The 27032-nt window shown below is 42.2% G+C and overlaps 1 protein-coding gene across 1 annotated transcript; it reads left to right on the top strand.

Moving 5' to 3' along the window:
* Nucleotides 1-681: 681 nt before the first annotated feature.
* Nucleotides 682-21764, top strand: PARP1 (poly (ADP-ribose) polymerase 1). The gene is made up of 18 exons (XM_009873846.1): nucleotides 682-794; nucleotides 1727-1903; nucleotides 2333-2474; nucleotides 4055-4195; nucleotides 4924-5166; nucleotides 6146-6214; nucleotides 6969-7101; nucleotides 8551-8746; nucleotides 10022-10150; nucleotides 14002-14112; nucleotides 14878-15000; nucleotides 15446-15574; nucleotides 16335-16433; nucleotides 16990-17142; nucleotides 17418-17545; nucleotides 17924-17985; nucleotides 19028-19142; nucleotides 20927-21764. Exons 2-18 carry the CDS (start codon nucleotides 1751-1753, stop codon nucleotides 21006-21008), a joined length of 2208 nt encoding a protein of 735 aa, XP_009872148.1. The 5' UTR covers nucleotides 682-794; nucleotides 1727-1750; the 3' UTR covers nucleotides 21009-21764.
* The last annotated feature ends 5268 nt before the right edge of the window (nucleotides 21765-27032 follow it).

The raw sequence follows: 27032 nt of genomic DNA, 5'->3' as shown, positions 1-27032 counted from the left end.
TGGTTGGACTCGATGGTCCCAAGGGTCTTTTGCAACGGGAATTGTTCTATGATTCTATGATTCTAAACTTCCTCACGGGGAGGAGTCTCGGTGTGGCTGGATCCAGTCTTAGCCCCCGACTGTAAAAAGGAGTTCAGACCCTGGGTTCTGCCAGAGAGTCAATTTATTTCAGCTGGAGCTGGGACCCTCCAAGAGGTACCCTGAACAAAGAAATCCTGAGGCAGTTATATCCTTACAATCCAAGTTCACGTTCCTTCACATGATGGTTCAGTCCAACAGCAATGTTTGGGTCTGGGGTCTTCTTGTTCCTCATTGCATCCTTTCTCTGTCTCCATGTGGACATTCTTTTCTTTATCTTGTGTATGCAGTTTCTGTTATCTTGTCATTCTAATTAGCATTGGTTTCCAGACTTAAGCTCATCAATACTTAGGTAAAGTCCACAGTCTGAGGCCTAAGTCTTCAGTAAATCTGCCTACTTGTGCTAAGCAATGCCACTCATAAGACCAGGTTTCAGTTCATCATAATTTTAAACGATCCTACAATTAAATCTAATATTCTACAACTATTTTAATCTCTAACACTTGCTAAAACCTTGTTTGTGCACATATTGTGGTTTCAGGAGTGTTCTTAGAAGGCAGTCGGTTGCAAGTAGCTAAGCTGCTGGGTTTTGTCAACAGGAGCAGACAGAGCTGATCTGGGGCATCAAGGATGAGCTGAGGAAGGTCTGCTCCACTAATGACCTGAAAGAGCTGCTGATTGCCAACAAGCAGGAAGTTCCTTCGGGGGAGAATGCCGTGAGTTGGTCTGTAGTTGCTTTGTGTTGCGTGCTGGGTCTTGGAATCAGTGAAGCTGACCCAAACCGATGTTGCTGCAAGATCCACGAGGCTTGAAGCATATTCATAACAACAGTTCAGAAGGAAATTTAGTGCAAAGCCCAGTTCTTTTGTCCCAGGACTCTGATATTGCTGTTACGCTTGCTTGTGAAGGGCTGTGTGGTGTCTCAGTGATGTGTCTTTATCCTGCTATGCCCAGACTTGTCCGTTGGTTTGGTTTTTTTTTTAATTGCTGGCTCTTCAAGAGAGGTTAGTTATAGCATGTCATGTTGCCTCCCTCAGCTGTTAAATTATGCAAAAAGAAGCAAAATCTGTGCAAATTCTTTCCTGGTATCTTTTCTGAAACCAGTCACTTTTCAATCTGTGTAACTTTTCTCTTTTGGAGACACACATGACTTTAAGTATTTGTATTTATTAAGTCTCTTTGTAAGGAGTGTGGGCTGGGATGTGGGAAGCGTCTAGACTCAAAATGGACAAGAAATACACTCTCTAGGCAAGAAACTGGGACTTATTTCAGCCTACATTCCCAGCTACCTACTCAGTAGCTCGTCTCCTCCTTGGCTGTCCTGACGTGGCTGCCTGGTCAGGCACTGGGTGGTAGATATGCCCTCCTGAAAGTCAAACCCAAATAGGAGCCACTGTGAGCCATGGCTCTGAGCAGATAGGGTGTAACCGAGGAAACGTCATGTCATGTCTTTAAGACATCATAAATCAATCAGTGCTGGTAAGAGTCTTGGGTTTATGTGCAGCGTATGCATGACAAGCACTGGAAGTGTCTACGTCTGCGTGCCAGCAGCCTGAAAGTTATTTTCTTGTGCAGCCCACTGTAATGTGGCGCGTGGGCTTCCAGCCTCCTTCAGCCATGACCTGATTTGTATTTTTTGTTGCTTTAGATTTTGGACCGAGTAGCAGATGGGATGGCGTTTGGAGCTCTGCTTCCCTGCAAGGAGTGTAAGGGGCAGTTTGTGTTCAAGAGTGACGCGTATTACTGTTCAGGGGATATTACTGCCTGGACTAAGTGTGTTGCTAAAACACAGACTCCCAGCAGGAAAGACTGGGTAATCCCAAAGGTGGGTGCTTACTGCAAATTTGATGATCTGAAGCACTTTTCTGAACTGATTTTACTGCTTCTAAAGGAGATTGAATAAGCAGCAGTCAGTGTTGGATGCCAGAGAGCAGAGTGTGCTGTCTTGCTGAGCAGCTGTGACAGGGGGGAAGTCCTGTGTCCCTCCAGGGATAGGCAGCTAATGCAGAGCTAAATAATATTTTTTCCTAACACTAGATTGATGTTGTTGATTTTAAACCTGTCGTTTTCCCTCTTCCTAGCTTTGTTTTCTCAGTCAGTGAAGTGAGTATTTGCCTACCTCAGTATGAATGTCTCAGAAATTCTTTCCAAGACCTGCAGTAAATGCCAGCGTCTGGCCAGTGCTCAATTTAGCCTTTAAATCTTATAATGGTATTTGTTGCTTTTAAACTCTACTTACACTTCCATCCCACAGGAGTTTCGGGAAATTCCTTACCTGAAGAAATTCAAGTGTAAGAAGCAGGACAGAGTATTCCCTCCAGATGCTGCGACTGCGAACTCTGTGCCTCCTCCCTCCGCGTCTGCTCCTTTGACAGAGACTGTGTCCGCACCCAAGGGTAAGTGGTTGCCTGGGCATGGGTCAGTGGGGTTCAGGATTATGTGTAATGCTGTTCTTAGCCAGATAAAACATGCCACTCTGAGCAGGCATGCTCTTCTCCTGCCCCCAAGCAGGCAGAGCTCTCCTGGTAAAAAAACAACATAGCAGAGTCTCATGTGCTTCGCCTTGCTAGTGCAGGCAGACCCTGATGTGGTGGGTTGCCTGGGCACATGATTGTTTGCTAACAAATCGTTTTGGGTATTTGTTGATGGTGAGGAAATGGGTGTGTTTGCAGTGAATCAGAAACTTAAAGGCTGACCTTGCAAAATGTGTCCCAAGGGAGACCTGCTGTGAAATGCCCCCTTGCTTGGTTTGTTGGGGAACATCCAAGGACCTCTGTAACGCTAGATATTTCATGTCACGTTAGGTTTTGAGGGCAAGTGGGTTTTTTTGTTTTATTTTTTAAATCCTCGGATGGGGTTTGGCTTTACCAATCACTGGCTTCCCGTGTGCAGAATTGATACACTGTTTCCAGCCCACAAATTGGCAAAAAGCTGGACTCCAGAAATTCCCTGTAGGCTGTTGCAATGAGTTGCATGCTTTGGTGGTATTGCGTGTCCACTAAAAGCTATGCTGACTTCTTCCTTATTCAGCCTTTTTAGCCCTGGCCATAGTTTTGGAAGCAGAAGATTATTGTTGCTTAGTGAAGTGGGTGGGAGCAATTCTGCACAGCTAATTTTAGCCCTATCATGTTATTTTAGCAATGAAGACAAAGTAGTGGTTCTGATGGACAAATCGATTCCAGCCCCAGTGTGACCTGAAAGTAAACTCAAAATGTTGACCAAAATTAAAGCCGGGTTACTTTGTTTGGAAACAACCTAACTAATCTGGGTTGGGGGAAGAAGTGGAAAGAAACTTTCAGTTGGTCAACCAGAGTAAATAACATTTATTTTGAGCAATGCAGATGTGCTCTTAGACACTTGTCGTGTCCTGGACCTACCTGCACTGCAAAGTGTTAACATGCAGGTGTGGTGGAGCCTCAGATGGTTACCAGTTTGCTCCTAGCCTGTTAAGGGGTTTGCGTGGTACAGCCTTGTACTGTCTATGAAGTCAAGACTTGAATGTACTGTAATGTAGGAACATTGTTGCTTGAAAGATGATCTTTCTCCAGCCCATCATAATGGATTTCCTTTGGAGGAGGCAGGAGCTTTCATGGTACAGTGAGTTTCTCCCATGCTCTCCAGGCATTGAAAGAAGAGGGCAGTCGAGCACCCTCTCTAGTAGCACAGTGCTGAAGCAGATTGATATTATTATTTTTTCTTCATAAAAAAAAAAAGGCCAACAAATAATCGTGCCTACATATCCATCTTCCCTGTCTCCAAGCCCTTCTGTTTGTTGGTGGGTTTGTTGACTTTCTTAGGTGAAGAGGAGCTTCCTCCCACTTGTGTAGTGCAGGTCAGACCTGTTTGGACCCCTGTCCAAACCCCTGCCAGGTGGGTGGATTGTACTGAGTGTGGAGGGTACTGTCTCTTTGTGCTTGTTATTTGTCTGGGTGTCTCTGTCTTCTGCTAACACACTGTGTTATTTCCAAACCTGTAGACAAACCACTGACTAACATGAAGATTCTGGTTCTCGGAAAGCTGTCAAAGAACAAGGAGGAGATGAAGAGCACCGTGGAGGACCTGGGAGGAAAGATGACAACATCAGCTAACAAGGCCAACCTGTGCATCAGCACACAGAGTGAGCAGCCGTGCCTTGGTTACTGGTTGCACTGGTAACAGAGCTGAGCAGATTACAGAGGACATTTGTCCTTGGAACTGTCTGGCGATCAGTGTTTGGATTAGAGGGAGTGTTTTGTGTGCATGTCTGGCTTTAGTGTGCTTGGAAAAGTAAAGACAGATGTGCTTTTTGACTTTTAATTTACTGAGCACATTAACCCTAGGCTACCATAAAGCTCGTCAGGTCTGCAGCAGCCGGAGCGCGGGTCTGTATGCAGACCCCAGTGGTGTGCAAGCCACCCTTGTTGGGACGGTGGGTGCTGGGGTCTGTGCCCATGCTTGGAGAAGCCACAGAGCTGACTGTGCGTGCCTGAGGGCAGTTGCCTTCTCTGCTGGCAACTTAGGGTCTGCTCTTGCTCCTTGTTGGAGTGGAGGTGCAAACTGGCTGCTAAAGCTGGAGATCTGCTCCCACCTGCCAAGAAGTCCGAGAGGGACTGTACAGCCCCAACCCAGCTCTAGGGTGCGGAGAGCTAGATCAGCCAAATAAAGCAGGAGTGTTCCTGTTTTAGCCCAGGCTGCAGCTTAGAGCTGATGGGGATTTTGCTCTTCAAAGAACACAGTGATTCCAAAATGTGGTGGTATTGTGTTTCCATAAAGTGTTCAGGAGTCCTGAATCATAGCCGGAGGGAGGGACTAAAGTCTGAAACCTCACTGATGCTTCTTTCTCTGTTTCCCACCCTGCCTCTGCAGAGGATGTGGAGAAAATGAGCAAGAAAATGGAAGAAGTGAAGGAGGCCAAAGTCCGTGTGGTCTCAGAGGAGTTTCTTCAGGATGTGAAATCCTCCAGCAAGGACTTTCAAGAGCTTGTGTCTCTCCATATGCTTTCACCATGGGGTGCAGAGGTGAAAATGGAGCATGAGGAAATGGCTGTGGATGGGAAGTGCAGCAAGGCCCCGAGTATGAAAAGCGCTGGGAAAGTCAAAGAAGAACAAGGTGAAGAACAAAGCAGTTGTTCTCCACAGGCCTGTTCAGTGTTGTGGATGCACAAAGCAAACCTGAATATAGTCCATTCTTGCCCTTTCCTTGAGTTCTCTGCCCCTTTTCTCATAATAAATTTAAATAATGAGACCTCAGGACAGTACTAGCTTTAAGTAAACATGAAATTGTCTTTTGAGCTGGCTTTTGTGTCCCCTAGTTGAGTCTTGCTTCAGTGACCTCCTGTGCTGTGTGTGTGCAGGCTCCCTGACATCTCTTTCTCATAACACATCAGCTTCCCTGCCAGTCTGGGTCATTGTTGCAGCTCCAAGGATATGCTGGGTCATCAAGATGTGACAGACACTACTATGACCTGTAAGGGGTATTAACAAGTGTGAAGATACTGGGGTGCAGAGCAATGATGCCTAGTTCTACTTGGTTTAGAACACAATACTCTTTTAATGGAAAGGGAAAAATATCCAGCGCTAGTGACATTCTTCCCCAATGCCATAGAGAGTTTGCATTAGTAACACTGGTCAGCCAATAAAACCTTTGGGTCTGCTCTCCAGTCTTGAGAACCCAATCGTCTCCATGTCCTCCAGGCGCAGGTTTCTGCATGTGTTATTGCCAGGCTGTCTCACAGCAGTAACATCTCCAGGGGACTGAAACGCCCTCCCCACCCTGTGAGCTTTTTAAATCCCACTTTTATTTGTCTTTTATCTACAGGTGAAAAAAATGATACAGCCGACCCCTTGGGGCCAGAAGGAAGGAGATAAATAAAATCTCCCCAGATTCAATCTAATTGGCAGGGTGGGGGCTGTGGATTGCCTGGTAAAGCCAGGTTAAAAAAGCCATTTAAGTTATTCTGCTCATATACTAAGAATCTTACTTGAAGTCTTCTTAGGATGATAATTATGCAAATTGAAAATTTAAATGTTGATTCAAGACTGTGTTGCCTGCCTAGGAAAAAAATTAACTTAATTCTATTTCCCTGCAGGACCTAGCAAATCTGAAAAGAAAATGAAGCTAACAGTTAAGGGTGGAGCAGCAGTAGATCCTGATTCTGGTGAGTGATAACAGTGTCTGTGCCTTCACCGCACAGTCTCCGGGGTGTGTGGTCATTGGCGAAATGTTTTCCTGTGAAAGGATATGTGAATTTTTAAACCATTTCTTTTTCTTGCTATCAAAGGCAGGATATTAATTGCCATTGAAAGCTGGATATTCTAGGATTTTTTAGTGCGGCTTTCAGAAGGACCACTTCAGCTAAGGGGTGCACCTTGTTCAGCTTCAGGAGCATCTGTCAGTGGGGTGAATAAAGGCCCAGTCAGCAGAGGCCACAGGTCTGGTGTGAGCATCTGCCCCTGGACTCTTTTCAGGGGGCAGCTGATGCTACTCTCCAAGCCTGTGGTGTGCAGACATCGTTCTGAGAATTCACACTGCATCCAAGGCCAGCCTTTAATTATCCCATCCATTTGCTAACGTGACACACACAGAGCTGTATCTCTTCTGAGAATTTCTGCAGCCAGTCACACAGTGTTAAATACTAGATTTTAGATGGTCCTTTATCAGAAGTTGGATTGTTTTGTTTTTTCTCTAGTTAGAACTGATGTTCACTCCAGTGTATGTAAAGGTCCATGCTCACAATTTACTAGAAAGAAAACATATTCTGAGTAGCTTTTGAATGACTATGTCGTCACTGGTTTTGCAGTATTTTTGTAAAGAGTCACACTAGTTCATGAAACACTTGAGTGAGTTCAAAAGTCGGAAGGACACGTATGATGGCAACCTCCTCTGTGTTCTAATTTATTTCTTCCTTGTAGGTTTGGAGGATTCTGCTCATGTCTTTGAAAAAGGTGGAAAGATTTTCAGTGCAACCCTGGGCCTAGTAGATATTGTGAAAGGAACAAATTCCTATTATAAACTGCAGCTGCTGGAGGATGACAGAGAGAACAGGTGAGTTTAGATTTCCCTAGAAGTACTTTTGTTCACTGGTTTCTTAACAAATACTGTATTTTTGGCATCTGCAAAAGCAAAGCATGTATAAAATGTCTTTGTGAGGAGATCTGAGGAGATATGGATAGATATATTTAGTGACAAAAAACAAAACCCAAAAAACCATGCAAAACAAACAAAACACCCCCCAAACCTCCCCCAAAACAACCAAAAAGTACAAAAAACTTGAAACACAAACCACCCAGGGAGACATCTCTGGTTTTTGTGGGGACATTTCTTTGTGGTTTTGACAAAACCTGTGTTAGGAGGTGAGTAAGTTTGTGGAATTGCAGGTGGTAGTGTTTGTGCATCCTGGGATGAGCGAGGCATGTGCACTTAGTGTCTTTAGGGCTGGATTATAACTGGCTCACAGGAGGGCCACAGCGCTCTGATGGCTGACCTTGAAAATACAGAAGCAGAATTTGGTGAAGTTTCCTCTATTCTAACATCAAGACTCCACGTGCACAGTCAAGGATGTTGGCAATCTTTTCCATATTCTCCATGTTACTCCTGTCTTTTAATTGCAGAGCTGTAACCTTGGGAAACAAAACCAGATTCTGGCTATTTTACCGCAGTGCGGTCCTGAATTTCGTGCCCTGAAGCTTAATAAAATGCACTGAAGTGGTCAGGGGATGATCATGTGTTTGGCTTTCCAGTCCCATCAGGTGCAGAGCTGCCCAGTGGTTGTGTTACTGAAGAGATAAAGAAATGGAGAGGGCTCTTTAAAATGAAACTGCCTGCCTAAGCATGTAAGGGATGCACAGAAATCCAGACCCTGAGACCCTGGTTCAGTTCTAGATTTATTGGGTTTTGCCACGTTCATAATAAACTTTTGTTTCTGGCACTTTTATGTGGGCTTTGTCTCTGGGTTTGTGATTCAATACATGGAGGGATATCACTGCCTGTGTTTTGTGCCTGGCATATTGAAGAGATTGATTGTATCCCTATAAATGCTACAGAAGCTTCCCCAAGGTGCTGTCAGTAATACAGACAAATGCTTGAATTACTTCTGTTTTCTCTAAAAATCTGAACTCTAGGAGTTGGGGCTCAAAGTTGCGTTGTGTTTAGGTTTTAAAATGTATCACCCCAATAGTCTGAAGTATTTGTGAATCATTAAGACCGAAGCTATCAAATCTCTGTTTTCCTGCTGTGCATACCTTTATCCTCAGGGCTGTAGGTCTGGTGTGTTAACACTGGGCATTTTTTCACACCATTTCTTGGATGTCTGCTCTGTGGAGGCTCTTCTGTTGCTCCCTGCAGCTGGTGATAGAGAATGTCTTACGTAAAATTAACAGTATGCAAATGGCTGATTCGCATGCAGCTGCATGTTGCAGGGTCAGTGTCATTTGGACTGAGATCTGGAGCCAGAGTATCTTATGTCAGTTCTTTCCTCACGTTTCACTTCTCTAGATACTGGGTGTTCAGATCCTGGGGTCGCGTGGGTACTGTAATCGGGAGTAACAAGCTGGAGCAGATGCCTTCAAAAGAAGATGCCGTTGAACACTTCCTGAATTTGTATGAAGAGAAAACTGGCAATTCTTGGCATTCAAAGAACTTCACTAAATATCCCAAAAAATTCTACCCGCTGGAAATAGACTATGGACAGGTAACTCTGAAATGTCCCTTTACCAAGTGGAGCATTGCTCAGCTGCTTCGCTGTAGCTGTTCTCTTCAGTGCTCACTGTTGGATCACTTATGCTTAAAAAACTCAAGGAATGAAGTGCATCTTCTCTCTACTACAGAAAGAGAGCTGTAGGTCAGTGAGTGTCATGCATTAAAATAGATGCATTGGGAAACTAAGTAGTTTTCCATTGGCTGGTGTGAAGTCCCTTTTAGTTGCTTGTTCCTGTTTACTCTGTGATTTTAAGGTTATTAGTTTGAATTTAATTCAGTAGTCATTTTGCATACATTCTGTCTGAAAACACCATTTTCTTTTATTTAAAATAAATACTTCTCATCTGTCTCCTGCATCCAAGACCCTTCTAAATGCTGAAGGAAGTCCCATGCAGCGTTCTCCTTAGTGCACATTCCGAGCAGGCTGAGGAAGAGTAGTTATTCACTGATGATAAGCTTTGGCTATTGAGACAGCTAAGCTAAATTTGAATTCTCTTCCTTCTGCCCAGCGAGGGTTTGTGTGTTTATTTAAAGGCGTACCCATAACTTAAACTATTTTCAGATTAAATAGTTGAATGCTGATAATTGCTATAAAGAAACCGCAGAACATATTTTTCAAGCCTTTGGATTTTTCTGTGGCCAAATTGCAGGATGTCATCTTTCATTGCAAAGTACTTGATGCTTAGCTTTATTTCTGGGAATTTGAATGTTGCAGTGGCAGAGTGTTACACTGCAATGTACAGTGATATTCTGAAGCATCTGGCAGATGTTTTATTGGCACAACACTCTATCCGTGAAAGCATCTAGATAGTATTATGGCTAATTGATGATTCCTGGTCTCATCTATGACAGTTTTTAGTACAAAAAACTTAATGAAGCTAGTTATTACATCTCTATTTTGTCATAAAAGTAAGAAAATAAACAGTCATTTTTTCCTATCAAGGTCTTTATGCAGCAGAAAGCTAGCAGAAAAAATAATACTGTTGCTTGTGGTGAAGCAGAGATGCACAGAGAATTCCTATTCCCATAATTCTACTTGTATTTTACAGTATCACCTCTTGAAATAACATTTTCCAAATTACTGAATAGGTGGATTTTTAAACACAATTCCTTCCAAAATGTCAGTAATGTCCCACGCTCTCCATGAACTTCAGGCTCATCATAGTATGTATGCACTAAATTGGTTTTGAGTTGTTACCATGGCAGCCAGCCTGTTACTTTTATCCTTTGTGATTTTGCTAATTCTGATACTATTTTTACGTCCCAGGATGAAGAAGCTGTCAGGAAACTGACAGTAGGTGCTGGGACGAAGTCAAAACTTGCTAAGCCAATCCAAGACCTTATTAAGATGATCTTTGATGTGGAAAGCATGAAGAAAGCCATGGTGGAATTTGAGGTGACTACACACATTCAAGTTTTCCCACTTCTAACCATCCATCATACTTATGCAGCCAGAAGCATGTTCTTAGCAATCCAGGGTACATCATACTTCCCAGAAGTTAGTGTGAGTTTTAGAACAGCCTTAAACTAAAGATAAGAGTCTGACCAGAATTTGCAAGATGCTGGAAGTGTGATAACTTAATTTTACGGTATGTGCAGTGTGTCGGTCCTGGAATCAGTGGTCATTCTATGTTGTTTTTTGTTGTTGTGGCTTTGTTGTTTGTTTTGGTGTGTTGGTTTTTTTTTTTCTTCCAGTGACACATGCATTGTGACCACTGTTTGCAGAATGCTCTTAAAATATTAACACAGATAACCAATTTGGCAGTGACATGGGGCTGGAGAGACTTTTATTTGTGAGCAGTGAACTGTGTTTTGAGGGGGGGCAGCACTACTGATAATTTAGGTAGCAAATGAGCATGTAGCTCAGACTTGAGAAATGCTGCCACTTGATACATTCAATAATGAAGTGCCTTGAGAAAGTGCAGATCTTATTCTAAACAGGACCAAAATGGAGATATTTTTTGTGTGTGTGTTTCTAATTTGTTCTAGATACCCTTTCCCATATTTTCTTCTTTCCTCTGTACTCCTTGGTCCATGCTTCAAACAAGCTTTCAGAGAGTGGCCTGGCAGTATCATCTGTCTCTCCTTGCATAGAAGTAGTTTTACTCATGCTCAGAGATCCTGCAGTTTGTTTTGATGCAGCCATTCAAACTGATTTAATTCTAAATATCAAATTTCAGTTTTCTTCAGCCAGCTTAGTTATCCTGTCCTCAGACTTCATATTTAAGCAGCTGTCATTTGCTCTTTGTATTGGTATTTTGTGTGTTTGCTTCTCAGAACAGGCTTTGCACCATTTGGTACAGCTTGTCTGAACGCTTTCAGATGACTTGCCCAACATTTTGTAGTATTTTGGTTTAATTGTGTTCTCCTGTATCTTGTTCTTTACATCCAAGTCTTCTTAATTTCTTTTAGCTTTCTCTTAACTTTTCTCTTTCTTTTAACTTTCTCTTAATAATTCTTTGTAAGTGGAACTGGCTAAAGATTCTGGTCTGATCATCGTCTGATGTAATTTGGTTTTGTAGAACTCTGTTGAAACTTTTGTTAATGCACACCATCTGCAGATCTACAAGACACCTGGAAGTCCAGATGGGCTTGTCTTCCTATTAGATTTACCATCCCCTACTGTTGCTGCCGAACAGCTGTTTTCTGTTAGAGGAAATAATGTTTTTCCTAGTTAAAGGGTTTTGTGCATCCTTGAAATTCAGTTGCTTCAGCCAGCCTCACCTGGAGTATTTCATTCCATCCAGGCACTTTTGCTCTGCTAAAACTAGCAAATTCTTACCCTCTCTGTTACACAGCAATAGATTTATCTGATCCATTTATCTTCCTGCTTCTAATTTAGCTTTCAAGGGATTTACCTCACCAAGCACAGAGGAGTTTATTACAATTACCTGTGTCATTGCCTCAGGTGAAAGGACTAGTTAGAGGGTTGAGTCTGTTCTGATGCTGTGTCCTGTCTTGCCTGGGTGGAAAGCAAACACCTCCTTTGCCTCTCCTGACAATCTTAGTGGAGACATCTGTGATGTGAAGCTAATTCTTCATGTTACCCTTAGTGCATCTGGCTGTAATTCAGTTGGTTTAGACCCAGCCCTTTGGCTGCTGTGCTTTTTTGATGCATCTAATGATAAAGCTTTGGATGCAGTGTGTATTAGCTCTATGGGGCTCTGTTCGTGATCTGTGATACATAGGAGACAAACTCCAGCCCTGTATGTGGGCTCTGTAAGAGATCATATTACTCAAATCACGTTGTCGGGGGCATCTCTTAGTTTATAGATGTTAGTGTTTGTGTTAGTGCTTATATGTTTTAGTTTAGAAGTTTGTATAACATATAGTTAGTATAGGTGTCTGCAGCTATTCTGCTTCATCCAAGTGGCCTGTTTTACCTACCCGTCATGATTTTTCAGCTAGTGTTTAGACAACATGGGTGGAACTCAACGAGAAAGTATTTGCCTCAAAAGTTTGAGAGCTACAAACCTACTGCAAGATGTTTTTTATTAGATTATTAATCTCGTCTCTGTGACTCTTGTGTTCCCAGGACATGATCAGTTTTGAAGCCTGTCTTCTCTCTTGCAGGCCATCTTGACTTTTCTTAGAATCTGGCTTCATGTACGCTTAGCTGCAGCTATAGGTGGAACTTCTAGGCTCAGTACAGGGTGGAAATCTCCATACAAAATCACTTCAGGGCTTTTGCACCAGTCTGTAGTTTGGAAGAGCCTTCTGAGTTCAGCTTGCAGAGAAGATTTGCATGAAGCTGGGTTTCCTAGCTCCATGGTGAATAAATAATGTGGAACTCGCCCAGATGGTACATAATATACATGGCTTCATAGGATCTCCTGTCCCTGAGCTGCACCTTAAACCCATGAAGTAAAAGCTAGTTTGACCTGCAAGGTGTCAGTTATTGTCAAGAGCCCAGAGGGTATATGTATGTCCTTTGTAAAAGACTCTGTCTGACTTGACTTTTGTCAAACGTTTTTGCATTCAGCTGGTCCTTAACTATGCAAGGATTTAATGTGAATCCAAAACTCTCCCAGGATCCATGCACAAATAAAAGCAACGTATAAATTAAATCAGTCTCCAAGGTGAGCAGCCCTGGTGCTGGCAGGATCTGCCGTGGAGGGCGCTTATGTGGAGCGTGGGAGCCAGGGGAGCTGACACACCAGCCAAGAGCTCACAGCTTGCACAACAGTAGCTGATGGGACCAGTTCAGGGCCAGGAACAACAGTGGCCAAGCCCTCACCTGTAGAATAAGCCCTTAGGGAGCACTAGGGACGTGAGCGGGTGAACAGGGCATGGCATGTTGCAACAGCATGGGGCAGCAGTTCACGCAGAAGGATGAGCAGAGAGGGCACTGAAGCTCTGCCAGTTTAAGAGGAACAGCTGAGGGAACTGGAGTTGTTTAGCCTAGGGGAGAGGCAGCTGAGGGGAGACCTTATTGTTCTCTACAGCTACCTGAAAGGAGGTTGTAGCGAAGTGGGGGTCAATCTCTTCTGCCAATAATGAGTTATAGAACAAGAGGAAATGGGGTCCAGTTGCACCAGAGGAGGTTAATTGGATATTGGGAAGAACTTCTTGACTGGAAGGGTTGTCAAGCACTGGAACAGGCTGCCCAAGGAAGTGGTTGAGTCATCATTCGTGGAGGTCTTTAAAAGATATGCAGATGTGGTGCTTAGGGATGTTTAGTGATGGACTTGGCAGTGCTAGGTTGACGGTTGATCCTGATGATGCTAAAGGTCTTTTTCAACCTGAATGATTCTATGATTTTAAATGCAGACAACCAAGACGTTGCTTTTAATTAGGGTTGGGTTTCTTTTTGGTTTATTTTTCATTAATGAGCATGAAGCACCTTTGCTTTTGACCCTGGGTAATTGCAAAGTAAAGGTATCTAGGTTGTACCTAGAGACACAGGTGATCTTACGAACAAGAATAATTTAATTTAGTTTTGCTTCTTTGCCAGCCTCAAATGTATGGTTACTGAAGTGATTGAGGAATCCATCTGACACCAGGTCAATATTTAACTTCCAGCCAGACACTTAGTACCCTTTTTTTATGTTGCCCTAGTAGTGTGGACTGTCCTTCTCACATAATTCCTCGCTCCATAGAGATTAATGCTGAGTCTGAAATGTTTCCATGCTTTGTGGGTCAGTCCTACCAGGATGGAGAGATTTCTTCCCTAGAAACTAGAGAGGAAATGCTGCCATGGTTTTAATATAGTGAAATCTTGTTCTGACCATTTATATCTTCCATCAGATTGACCTGCAGAAGATGCCATTGGGAAAACTGAGCAAGCGACAGATCCAGAGTGCATACTTTCAGCAGGTGAGCATGGAAGAGATGTTAGAAGAAGAGGAGAATTCAAATGTTGTTCTGGGCTTGGAGTGGGGTAACTGCTGAGCTATGTGGATAAAAATCGTGCTTGCTCTTGGAGAAGTGGATGTGACTTCCATATGTAACTAAGTTCTTGTCACTGTTGTACCAGTTTGGACAGTACTTGTACCTTTCACACTTTTGTAGCACAAACTTCAGGCTGAGCCAGACATAAATGGCAGTTGAACAAATGAAGCCAGATATAGTAGCAACTGGGTGTTTCCACCTCAGAGAAATCTGTCTGAGGATGCAAATAAAGGTTAAGCTGACACAGGAAAGGGTCTGTCTTGATGATATAACTGTAGTTACACAGTATGATCTGGACCATTCCAAGAATCACTACGTAATATTGCCTGAGCACTTTGAAAAGTGTATGAGCATACCTCATTTTTTGTCAAGGATTCCCTGGCAAAGCATAGAGAAGGGCAGTTTTACTTCAGCTGTGAGAGTAGACCAGAATCTTGCCAAGGACATGCATCCCTTCCATATCCACAAGCCTTTTTATTGCCTTCCAGAAATATACTCTCCACTAGATTTTTCTCATATCAGACATTCTGTGTATTTCTTTGCAAGTACTATGATTTTCTACATGCAAAACAATGAAGTATAATTGCCTTTTTTAGTTCTGCGAGAGTTACAACATTAACACTATTTTTATTGCTGCTTGTGTATTAGTCCTCAAGTATCTTGTGTGTATCTGTTGCTGTAGAGACTTAATCTTAGTTGGTAATTTTCTTTGGTGCTTGTTGTCTTTTCTAGGCGGTTTCTGACAGTGGTTCAGAATCCCAGATCTTGGACCTCTCCAACCGGTTCTATACCCTGATTCCTCATGACTTTGGGATGAAGAAACCACCTCTCCTAAACAACCTGGAATACATTCAGGTATTGACTGGAAACAGTATGTTGTTTGCAGGCAACAAGTCTGATAACAAGACATCTAACACCGAGGATTTGTGAGGTTTTAAGACTTAACTTTATCCTCATGCTTTCATCAGGTTAAGCTTGTTTTTCTTAAGAGTATCTTTTTGTTTATGTGCATATATCTTTGTATAAATAAACAAATAATTGTATGTGTAAGATATTAGAAGATACATATCTTATATATTTATGGCCTATTTATATATATGTATTTATGTGTGCGTATATTTTAGTGTATTTAAGTAAATATGCTGTTTTATTAAAAAAACAAACCAGCAGTGGTGTTATATGCTGTTAGGTGGCATTGTATGGCCAGTGATTCCTATACACTTTTATAAATTGGAGTATTTCAGAGTTATTCTGAACATTGTCAAAGGCACAAATAAAATAACCTTTTTAAATTCTTCAGGCTAAAGTGCAGATGTTGGACAACTTGCTTGATATTGAGGTTGCTTACAGCCTTCTCAGAGGTGGAAATGAAGATGGAGATAAAGACCCAATTGACATCAACTATGAAAAACTTCGAACTGATATTAAGGTAAAGGAAATAAAACGAGTTGAGTGGCTGTGAATACAAGCTGATGTCCTCTTAGTTTGTAGTGTAGCAAATCACTTAAACTGTAAATGGAAAGATGTATTGGCATGGTTTCAATGACTGGCCACTGGGATGGTTAAGGGACTGGAGCATGTGTTGTATGAGGGGGAAAAAAAAATTAAAGAGCTGGGACTGTTTAACCTGGAGAAAAGAAGGTTCAAGGGATATCTAATCAATGTCTATTAATACCTGATGAAAAAGACAGATGGAGACTCTCTTGCAGTGGTATCCAGTGACGAGAGGCAATAGGCACGAATTGAAATATAGAAAATTCTGTTTAAACAAAAGAAAAAACTTTTGTTATTGATGGTGTTTGGGTTTGTTGGTTTTTTTTGTTTGCCTGCTTAATGTGTCCAAACACTAGAAAACTGCACAGAGAGGCTGTGGAAGCTCTATTCTGTGGAGGTGTTGAAAGCCTGACTGGACTCAACCCTTGGCAGCCTCTCCTCCAGCTGACCCTGCCTTGAGCAGGGGAGTTGGAAATCATCTCAATATCCAGAGGAGCTTTCCCATCTCAGACATTCTGTGACTGAGTGTGGTCTGTATACCTGTGTGTCTTCTCTATAGCTGGGAATAAATTTCCACCCAAATGATACAGGAAGCGTAAAGTGGGGAGCTGCAGGTGTATGGTGGATGCCATTGCGTTATAAGAAGCCTACTAGTTTGTGTGCTAAAGAAGCTTCTCTTGTTTGCCTCTCTGCAGGTTGTTGACAAAGATTCAGAAGAAGCCAAGATTATTAAACAATATGTGAAAAACACACATGCTGCTACTCACAACGCATATGATCTCAAAGTCGTGGATGTAAGCTGGGCAGTAATGGGGTTTAAGTTTACGAAGATGGATTCTTCCAAGTCAACTTACTTGTTCACAGTTTCCTTTTATTTTCCAGTAGCTTATCTCATGTCCTTTGAAGGGATGGTTTGACAGACCAATGGCTGTTTAACAGAACAGCAAAAGTCTAGATAGATATGAGTCTTAAGCTTACTGAGGTGTCTTTGGGGTTGTTTTTATTTTAACTTAATTGGCCTCAAAAAAGTGGTGGAGGAGTAATCATCATCTAAAATTGAGCCTTAGTTCATAGAATGAATTTTCAGAAAACTATGGTCTCATGAAAACCAGAAGAGAAGGTGGAGAAGTAATCAATAACAAGTACTGTGTGATCAATGCTACCTCTTTTATGCTGGCATGACATAGAAAACTGCAAATATTAAAAAACATCCAGATCAATTATCCTGGCAGATTACTGTGTATTCTGGTCTGGCTTGTGTTTTTTTTTTTTAAATCTGATTAGTTGCATGGAGGTAATGGTTTATTTGCTTGGTTGTTCTTTTTCTCCTATCTTTATTTCGGATTGAAGATCTTCAGGATTGAGCGTGAAGGCGAGAGTCAGCGTTACAAACCATTTAAGCAGCTTCATAATCGCCAGCTGCTGTGGCACGGTTCCCGCACCACCAACTTCGCCGGTATCCTCTCGCAGGGTCTCCGGATTGCTCCCCCCGAAGCTCCTGTGGTACGTTAAACTGAGAGATCTTCTCTGGCTGCCTCCATCCCTGTGCCCAGAGGTGGCCACAGTTGGAGACAACCTAAATAGGAGAATTTCTGTGCGGGGAGGGCTCAGTGTTATCATTTGGCAATGTTGTGTGTCCAGAGCGGGTTGCTGACTGGTGTCCACAAGATCTTGAGCTGCTCTCCTGGGAGCCCAGCCATGTGGATTGCTACCTTTGTGTTGTTGTCTCAATTTTCTTATCTTCTCCACCCCACCCTCCCTCCTCTTCCTTCTTGCAGACTGGCTACATGTTTGGGAAGGGCATCTATTTTGCAGACATGGTATCCAAGAGTGCCAACTACTGTCACACATCTCAAGCTGATCCCATAGGCTTAATACTACTGGGTGAAGTTGCCCTTGGAAATATGTAAGTAACTTACAAAGAGTATTTGCCAAGCATGCTTAATATATCATGGTAGAAGGTGATGCTAAAACTGCAAGTCTTTTCTTCAGTGTGAAGAAAGAGTGCTTTGTATTTCTTTAGAAACAAGATTTCTTTTTTTTCTTAAAATAAGGGCTGTTTGGTGGGGCAAAAAATCAGTGTTGCAGCTTTAGACTTTTATGCTAAATGCCATTGTCATTGAAATTAGTAACTGAGACAAGGAAGGCCATTGAGTTACAGAAAAGCAGAATCTAAATTAACTTTATATTAATTCACCATAAAGTGAAGCCTGAAAAAGATTTTTTCACCAAGGTAGTTTAAAATGAATGTAAAATGCTATTTTGTGTTCTTTGTACTGTCCAGGTATGAACTAAAGAATGCTTCTCACATAACAAAATTGCCCAAGGGAAAACACAGTGTGAAAGGTAAGCATTTGTAGCTGTCATTACTAGTCTAATGTTGATAACAAACTTGTTTTGTGGCCTTTGCTTAGCAAAGAGAACTGTAGTCGTTTCATAGCTGTGCTTCCTTTAAGAGTTTGTATGATGTTGCCCTGTAGTTGCATCTGTGTACATATATATGGTGTTTTGAAATGGGAGTTAGTACATTTGGAATGCTAAGACTGAAGTTTTAATGTATTGCCTGAGGAAGCTTTCGTTTGATATTGCATGAGAGAAAATATAAAGTGCATTCTTCAACTTCTTACTTTCTCATCAGAACAGTATTACATGTTTTAGAAGAAGGATGTGATGTTTGTTAGATCAGAACAATTGTCAGAAGCACCTTAGAAAACTTGGAGAGAAGGGAAAATCTAAGAATAAAAGTTGGAACAGCTGTTCTCATTACATTTCTGTCTGCAAAAAGTATCAGTATATTGCACTGAAAAAGGAGATGAGAGAAAAGACTTAGCTCTCTAATTCAAGCAAAGAAATGATAATCATGGCCATCTTCTGTAGTGAGATGGGAGAGTGGAGAACAGTAACATTCAGTAATGAGCAGTTTTTCTTAAACTGTTCAGTTTGAGAGGCTTAAAAAATCAGTTGCCTAAAATAGAATAAAATGTGATTTATCATGTTTTTCAATGCATACTACTCACGGTATTATGGATGTCAAATCAGATTTGTATTGAAGAGTTTAAAGAGAATAAGAATTAGTTTGTTACCTTTTTGAAAATGCTGTAATGTGCATGTTTTTATTAATGGACCTAGGGTATTGGAGCTGTAAGTTTGGTCTATTTTAGCCAAAAGTCTAGTTTTTAACGTAGCAGAGTACAAGTACTATAAATACAGTGATGCTGAACTAATTAAACAGACTATATTATTTGTGTTCTTTTTAAGATACTTTTGCATTTGGTTACCATTTGAAAATATCTGTAAAGTAACTTTTGGCTCGCTGAGTCATTTTCTTTATTGTGCAAAATCTGTGATCACCTTCTAGACTTGTAACTGATGTTTTTTCCCTTTCTAGGCTTGGGCAAAACTGCGCCTGACCCCACAGCCACCACCACCCTTGGTGGTGTGGAGGTTCCCTTGGGGAACGGGATCTCAACAGGAATTAATGATACCTGTCTTCTGTATAATGAGTATCCTTTGCTATTCTGTTGGCTGCACGCTGTGTTTGAGTGTTGCTGAGTTCATTCGTTAATGTCAGTCAGGAGTTCTGGCACACTGTTTTGTTTCTTTTTAGATCTGCTTTGGAGTACTCGCAATTTAGAGTCTGCGACAAGGGAGGTGATTTTATGGTTGTCACACTTGAATTGTAATTCTGAAAAAAAAGGAAACAGTGCACATAGCAAATAGCTGTTGTCCCAATAGGACTTAGTACCTGAAGGTATTGGAGTGGCCAGTAGTGTCTTGTCCAGAGACGTTGCCAGCACAAGGGGAGGGGAATGAATGCAGACTGTGGTTTCACATCGCTCTGGTCTGGTTTCTTCCTCATAGTGTTGTGGCTGGCCAGCTTGGCCAAGTGGAGGTGGGGAAGCCACAGCTCTGTTGCTTGATGAAGTCTCTCATCACACAGTTTCTCTTGTGTTCCCTAGACTCTTTGCAAATATTGAGGTAAACCCATCAGAGATGTAGCCATTAAGCCTCTTTCTGGATAGAACTGCCTCCCAATCATAGAATCATTAAGGTTGGAAAAGATCTCTAAGACCATCAAGCCCAGCTGTGAACCCAACACCACCATGACCACTAAACCATGTCCTGAAGTGCCATGTCTACATGTTTTTTGAACATCTCTAGGGATGGTGACTCCACCACTTCCCTGGGCAGCCTGTTCCCATGCCTCACCACTCTCGCAGTGAAGAAGTTTCTTCTAATAGCTGATCTAAATCTTCCTGAATGAATGTGTGTTTGACATTCATAAGAGGTCATAAGAATAAGTGATCTGAGGTCCCAGATCAGTCTCTTCACTGCTGGTGAAGCAAGTAACCCAATAATAAAACCTCTGGGTTGTGTAGAAGCTGCCTTCTGTCTTGGTAAGCTGTTTTCCTCTTACAAGCAGTCTTGCAATAGAACTCATAGCAATAATGTGATGGTGCTGGGCCATAGGCTGGACTTGATGATCTCAGAGGTCTTTTCCAGCCTCAACAATTCTGTGATTCTGTGTCATAGCATCTGTCTTGGTCAGATGATAAAATTCAATATACTTAGTAATAGCTAATAGAGGTAGCACGATGTCCATTCATTTTGTATTACACTGTGTTTAATGGGGATGCTTTTAGTCTAAAATTGGGACTAGAGGCCAGTTTGAGGTCTAAAGTAGAGAGAAACAGGTGAGTTGGGACTGCCTTATGAAAGAATAAAATGGCGTGCTGCAGTTGTAGAATGTGTAAGCACTGCCAACCATTGTAGAGCTCTTCTCTGCAATTCCAGTTTGGGTTTTTTTAGTGGGACAATTACAAGGACATTCATGACTTTGTGCTGGAATGTAGCAGCAGAACTACAACTATAACTGTAGGTGCCAGGTCTGTAACTGCAAATCTCATCTAGGCTATGTCACTCTACTGTTTAGATAGTGAGAGAGGTGTTGTGTGTTATGGCTCTGGCTGACAAAAAAACCCCATCTTTAAGAGCTAGAGCCCTGTATGTAAAGTCAGTTCACCTGCCTGTCACTCAGGATTCCTGCCGCACCATTTTTAATTCTCCGTATGACTGGTAGTTGTTTGTTTCTGACTATTGTATAAATCATTTTCAGAGCCAAAGAAAAGTCAGATCTAAAGATTTGTGGCTTGAGCTCTTAGAACTACTTAATCACAGAGGTATCTGTCTGGTAACTTCAGTTCAAAGGTGTGGTTTGACTGTGTTTTGAGGTTTTTCTGTGTTATTAATAGCAACAACTGTAATGATTCCTTAACATCCTTCCCAGGTATATTGTGTATGATGTTGCTCAGGTAAATCTGAAGTACCTGCTGAAACTGAAATTCAACTATAAGACGTCACTCTGGTGAACAGTATTTAGAAGCCCCGTTAGAGTTATACTGTAGTTTCACTATAGCGCTGACTTCTGACATGCTTAAGCATTGACTTCTCTTACCAAGGTATCAAGAGCTAAACTGCAGAAGAGGTTACTAAATCCTAATTAGTACAACACTTAGTGAAAGTTTTATATAAACGTGTGGCAATATATGGACCTGAATTCTGATGAGAACGAATACCTGTTTTTGTTTTATACCACTTCTAATTTGGGGGCTTTCAAGTGCTTCTTTTAATTGACCAAACTGGCAAAAAAAACCCCCAACACTGAAAATCAAGCATGTATTTTTAGCGAGACAGACTTGGGCAATAGCAAAAGGAACTTGAGGATGTTTGCGGTATTTGCTCTGTTAGGGTTCCCTCATGTTCAAGATACCCTTTCAAAGTTCTCGTTTCAATAAACAATAAATGTGCATTTATTTTGAGGTAAAAAATAAAAGCTAATTTCATACTAACAGCTTTATGTTTCAAAATTTCCCAATTGTTTTGGTTTTGAGTCACGATTTAAATGTATTTAGTAGAATGTTCTTAGACATGATATCTCTCTCTGAAGATAAATGCCAAATATTGAAATCTGTAGTCACGTTTCAGAAAGTCATGGTGAAATGAAAATTTGGACTTTACACTGAGATATCTGTCAACAGTTGGTGTGGTAAACATAGAAAATGATCTTGTGGCTGTTTGAATTTAATATTAGCCCCAATAAACCTCCTTTAAATATCTACCTTCAATGTGATGTAAGTTGGTTGTTGTAGACTGAAGTCCTAACAAAGCCATAAGTTGAGTTTGGGCTCAAGCTTCCCTCATCATGAGCTGGAGTGAGGTCTGTTACCACTCCACAGAGTAGTCCCGAATGCCTTGTCTTGAAAGATCAATATAAATTAATAACTTCAATGTTTAGTCATGTTTGTTACTTCTCGCTTTCACTAAGTCATTGAGCAATTTGGGAGTATTTGACTGGAGAGCAACATCAGTTCTTTCTCTTCAAAAATTACTGATTTCCCTGAACAATTAGAGCAAGTTGGCTGATCCCCAAGGACAGCTCTTCATTGGTGGTTGCATTCAGTATCTCTTCCGCTATGGCAGTTCCCATCCCAAGAAGAGACAGTTAAAGCTCATTCTGACGATTGCAGCTTCAGTCTTTGGTAACCTGTGTGGAAACAACAGATCTGTTTCCTAAAACTGTATCACATCCCAGTGCCTTCTGAAAAAGCAGTTTGAAGCCAAAGTTGTTGCTTGTGGTGCAGCTGTTTCTAGGACCCCTGAAGGAAAGGAGGATGAGGAGTGGTAGATGGAAAACAAAGCTGCTGTCAGGGAGAAAAGGAAATGGGGAAGGACTGGGTAAGTCATAATGGCTTGAGGACAATTCAGCACAAGCAAATCAGCTGAGGGTGGTGCTAAAGGATTTTGAGAGGAAGTGAAGAGAGCAGCCCTTGTCTTCTGGTTCTTCAGTAATTTAACCAGTGGCTAATCATTGCTTTGCTTCCCACAGAAACTTGTCGCTTAAGTATAATGTTGTCAGTCTGAAAGAGAACACGAGAATTGATTCAGTTGAGTTGTGAAGTAGATTCCTCCCTCCCTCCAAAAAAGGCCATCTTACAGTTCATTTTGTGACCAGGAACCTAAGGTAGGTGCTTTTGGGGTTCCCTCTGTCATATGTACCAGAGATGGCTCAAAGTTCCCTTTTATTCCAATCCAAGCAGCACGAGGAGCATTTTACACTGTGTGTGTAGCATTCAGTTATAACTGAAGCACAAGCAATTATATCCCATGCTGTTTCCAACCTCACAAATACAGCAGTAAAAGGTACAGTTAGACAGAACGTCGCGAAGAGGCAGCAGGTGCCTTTTGGGGACTGTAGGAGAGCCCTGGCGTGACCATCCCGCAGTGGAATCTAATGTGAATTCAGGCGCCACTTCTGCTGACAGCAGCCCTGCTGCTCCTGAAAGCAGGCGCTGGTGATGCTGTGACCCAGCATGCAGCCAGCCTCTCCCTGGGGCCAGGCTGAGAACAACAGCACGGTGACAACCACTGAAGGCATCACTCCTGGAGTATGTGCACGAAGCAAAGCTGGATGAATAGGTAGTCCCATTTCTGTCAAAATTACTTGAAAGGAACGAGTTGTCAAGACGTTAGGTCACCATGACGTCCTCTGCTTTTTTTCAGAGGAGGGATGTTGAGGATTGACTTCTGATCTAAATGTTAAGCTACAGAAAGCAGCAATTTATAAATATTTAACAAATTTGTCTTTATTTAGTGTGTCTGAAGGCTCTGTTGTACAATGGCTTGCAGATGTTGAGGTAGCCCCTGCAGTTTACATAAATTGAGTAAACTGAAGAAAGCCAGCCTAGGCTTATGGATTAGCAGTCTGTAGATTGTGACTTACCCAAGTTTATGCAGGAAAGAAGTGGCTGAGAAAAAAATACAGCACTGGTCACCTAACCCTATACTTCAGCCATAAAACAGTCTTTAAATTAAATGGTACAGCCTTTAATGAAATTCCAGCCCTCCCCCCTTTCTGTTTCTAATCAGAGGAAAGGGAAAAAAAACCAAAACCACAAATAATTTATATGTGAAAAAGACCTCTGGGCATATCCAACTTTCTCAAATACCATAAAGAGTTGTACTCATGTTTTTAAATGAGTCCTGCAGCGTTTGTAACTACTGAGATCTTTGCTTCAGCTTTCTTTCAGAAGACTTCCAGACCTCCCACTGTGAGTTCTAGGGACATAATTTTTCTGCTGAAGTTTCTTTGTGGACAATTTATATCCCACTTAGTATTTTGCTTAAATTGCTTTTATGTATGTGGCCCATTATACTCTCACTCCTGTTATGCCCATAAAAAAAATACTTTACACCGTGCATCTGACCAAGAGCTTGTGTGTCCCTTACTTTCATGTAAATGCCAGGCTACTTCTCCAGAAATGATCATTTTGGAGATGCAGTGGCACCTATGAGAAGAAATGCAGAGATATAGATCCCAGCCAAGAAGACTTACTGGTTTTCATTCCTTCCAGTGTGAAGGTAGCATGTGAGCCAGCGGGCGTTGTTGGGTCACTTTCACAGAAAGTGAGGTGCATGAGTACAGGCTTCCCAATAACTGAAAGGGAAACTACTGCTTCCCCCACCCCCTCATTACCAATTTTAATTTCATAAGGTGATTAATGCAGCAGGACTCAGACTTCACAAGAACGTGCTTCAGTGTCTGAAGAGCACACTCCTCCACCAGCTGTCTCTGCTTTTCTTCCCACTACCAGTGCCTGCCTAGGGGCGGTGAGAAAATGACAGCCTAATCATCACTGGGATGGAGCCTTACCTGCGCTGTGCTGACAAGGCTCTGAATGCATTGATTAGTGGGTGGTGTAACCCATGTCTTAATATCCTCTGCAGTAATTAAGGAGCAGTGGGAGCTGCTTTCTGCAGCGTTCTGGCGCGCGCCATTAAGAGCAGTTGCCTGACGTGACCCTCTGGGAAGGCCAATGACATGCGTGAAGCCTGTTTCAGGACCTGCCTCCATCTGTGCGAGGCAGGTGAGTCAGCAGGGCCTAATGGCAGGTGGTTAGCAAGGAGCGCAGATGCTCTCGGTCACCGTGCCTGTCTGTCAGGTTAATTGTGTCATTTCTACGTCACCCAAGCGTAAACCACAAATTTGCCAGAAAGGTAAAATAAATTAAAAAAAAAGAAAAGTATATGTTCATACTGTTCAATGGCACTGGCTACGGCTTTGTCAAACAGGGTTGTGTTTGTGTGCCTTGGGAACAGCATGCACAGGCAAAATGAGAAAACAGAATATAGGGATTCCGCAGCATTCATAGAAGGCCAAGATATAGAAGGTCTCCTATAGTAAGAACCTTCATAATACAGTGTTGACTGTTGTTACCCTTTCAGCACAGTAGGTGGTAATAACTACTGCTTGGTATTTTCCAAATGCAGCTGTTGGAATGAAATGAAGGAATACCCAGCATCATGTTGTTGGGAGATGAATTCTACCTTCTGACCTGGTGATTTTTAAGATGACTGGCAGGGAGCGGGAGCAAATCATAAAAATTGTTTGGGTTGGAAAGGGCCTTGAAGATCATCTGGTTCCAACCCCCTGCCCTGGGCAGGGACACCTCCCACTAGACCAGGTTGCTCAAAGCCCCATCCAGCCTGGCCTTGGACACTGCCAGGGTTGAGGAGGCATCCACAGCTTCTCTGGGCAACCCTTTCATCTGTTTTTATCAAAATGTCCAAAGCCCTGAAAGGCATGGGCGTGTTTTTTGTTTCTTTTTTCATCTTTCCCTTCTAGAAACTCAGGTTCTGAGGACTGTTGCAAAATGTGACTGTGTTGTAGAAGACTTTTCTTCCCTCCCCTGGCCTTGGTGAAAGCTCTAGTATCAGGGTGGCACTGGGCAACTGTCGCTTTTAGCGCAGCGAGACCTGATGACAAGGTATACAAAGCAGTAAAAAACCTCGCTGATGATCAAGTGTCTCCTGTCAACCGTGGAAGTCTCAGTGTTGCCACTCTTTAGTCGAGCATTAACATAAAGCCCATGGAACAAAGAGGCTGAAATACAGGAAAAGTATTAGTGTTGGTAACACACAATTGTCTACCTGAGCCTGGAAGAGGTCTGGTCCAGGTCAGGCCTTCTGGGTGGCACTGGTGTTTGATTAAAGGGGAAAATTGTCCAGGGTTTACATGTAGCTTTTGCCTTGGAAGTAGCACAGATTGCTGTTTGATTGCTTTTTCTTATTAGAATATTTAGGGTTATGCTTACACTGATTTGCATCTCTCCCCTATAGTTGCTTTGGTTTGTGCTGTGCCACATAGGAAAGCCATCGCTGAAGCATCTTGGGCCATTTGGGGGCTAAGGGGAAGGAAGGCTGTTTTAACAGCACTTCAAAATGAAATGGTGGAAATGCAGGCTAGGCTTTGTCTTTTTACCTTTTTTTTTTTTTTTTCTTTAAACTACAATGTACCTCACAAGCCCTGAAGGAATTTCTAAAGGACCTTACTCGTTTTGTGTCTTCTCTTAGAACCTCACTTTTTTCCTCTTAAGCACAAGGCCAGCATTGATTTTTTTTTATTATTTTTTAAAGTTTTTTCAATAACATGACCCATATCCTGTTCCTCTCAAACTGCTAGAGTGCCTAGTCATCTGATTTAATTAGCAAATTAAGAACACAAATTAAAAACTCTATTCCATGTCTCAAGATAACATATTTTCTGTGTTTTGCAGAATCCTTGGTTTTGCCTAGGTGCTTTAAAAGAGACGCAAACAACTGGGCATAGCATCCATTTTGCACTACACTGTGCTGCTGTTGGCAATATGGTAACGAAGTGACTGATTGAGCCTTGACTAAGAGACAATGTTAACTTTTATTTTGAACTTCAATTTGCTTTTTCATATACTTAAAAGGGAATTTTGGTCGATATAAGTAACAGCAGGTACTTTTGTCAAAGCCCAGTACACAGAGTCTAGGTGCTTGTGGTTTACTGTAGCAGCTCCATGCTTAGACTTCTTGATGCAGAGTTCCACGTTCACTGTAGTACAGAGACCTGAGGGGACTTCCCGAGGAAACCATCTCCCCTGCTCACAGAAAGTTTTCGGCTGTGCTGGTTGGGGTCCGCATTAGCAGGCAGACCAAGACAAGCAGCAGCAGCATTGGGCAACAACTGGCCACCACCAGGGGCTTTTGTTGGCTCCCTTCCTTGTGCTGGGTGAGAACAAACTCGACCTTGACCTTCAGGCCTTGGACACCATGAGCAGTTCAGTCACTTCTCCAGGATCAGTGACACACACCATGATTACAGGGCTGCGGCACATTACAGCTGGGTTTTTTTCCTCTTCTTATTTACTGCTCCTTTGCATGTGAATATCACTTAACTAAGTGGCTATCGCTTACTTAACCTTTGCAATCGTTTTGATTAGGCATGGAACAGCAAAAAGCAGGGAGAAGGAAAGTAAATGCACTTCAGCAAAAAAAGTATTATTTAATGAAGGAAGATGGATAGTAAC

This window comes from Apaloderma vittatum, unplaced genomic scaffold (assembly GCF_000703405.1).
Source record: "Apaloderma vittatum isolate BGI_N311 unplaced genomic scaffold, ASM70340v1 scaffold10220, whole genome shotgun sequence".
NCBI lineage: Eukaryota > Metazoa > Chordata > Aves > Trogoniformes > Trogonidae > Apaloderma > Apaloderma vittatum.
Note: the sequence above shows the minus strand (reverse complement) of the source record. Positions and strands in the feature narration are given on the sequence as shown.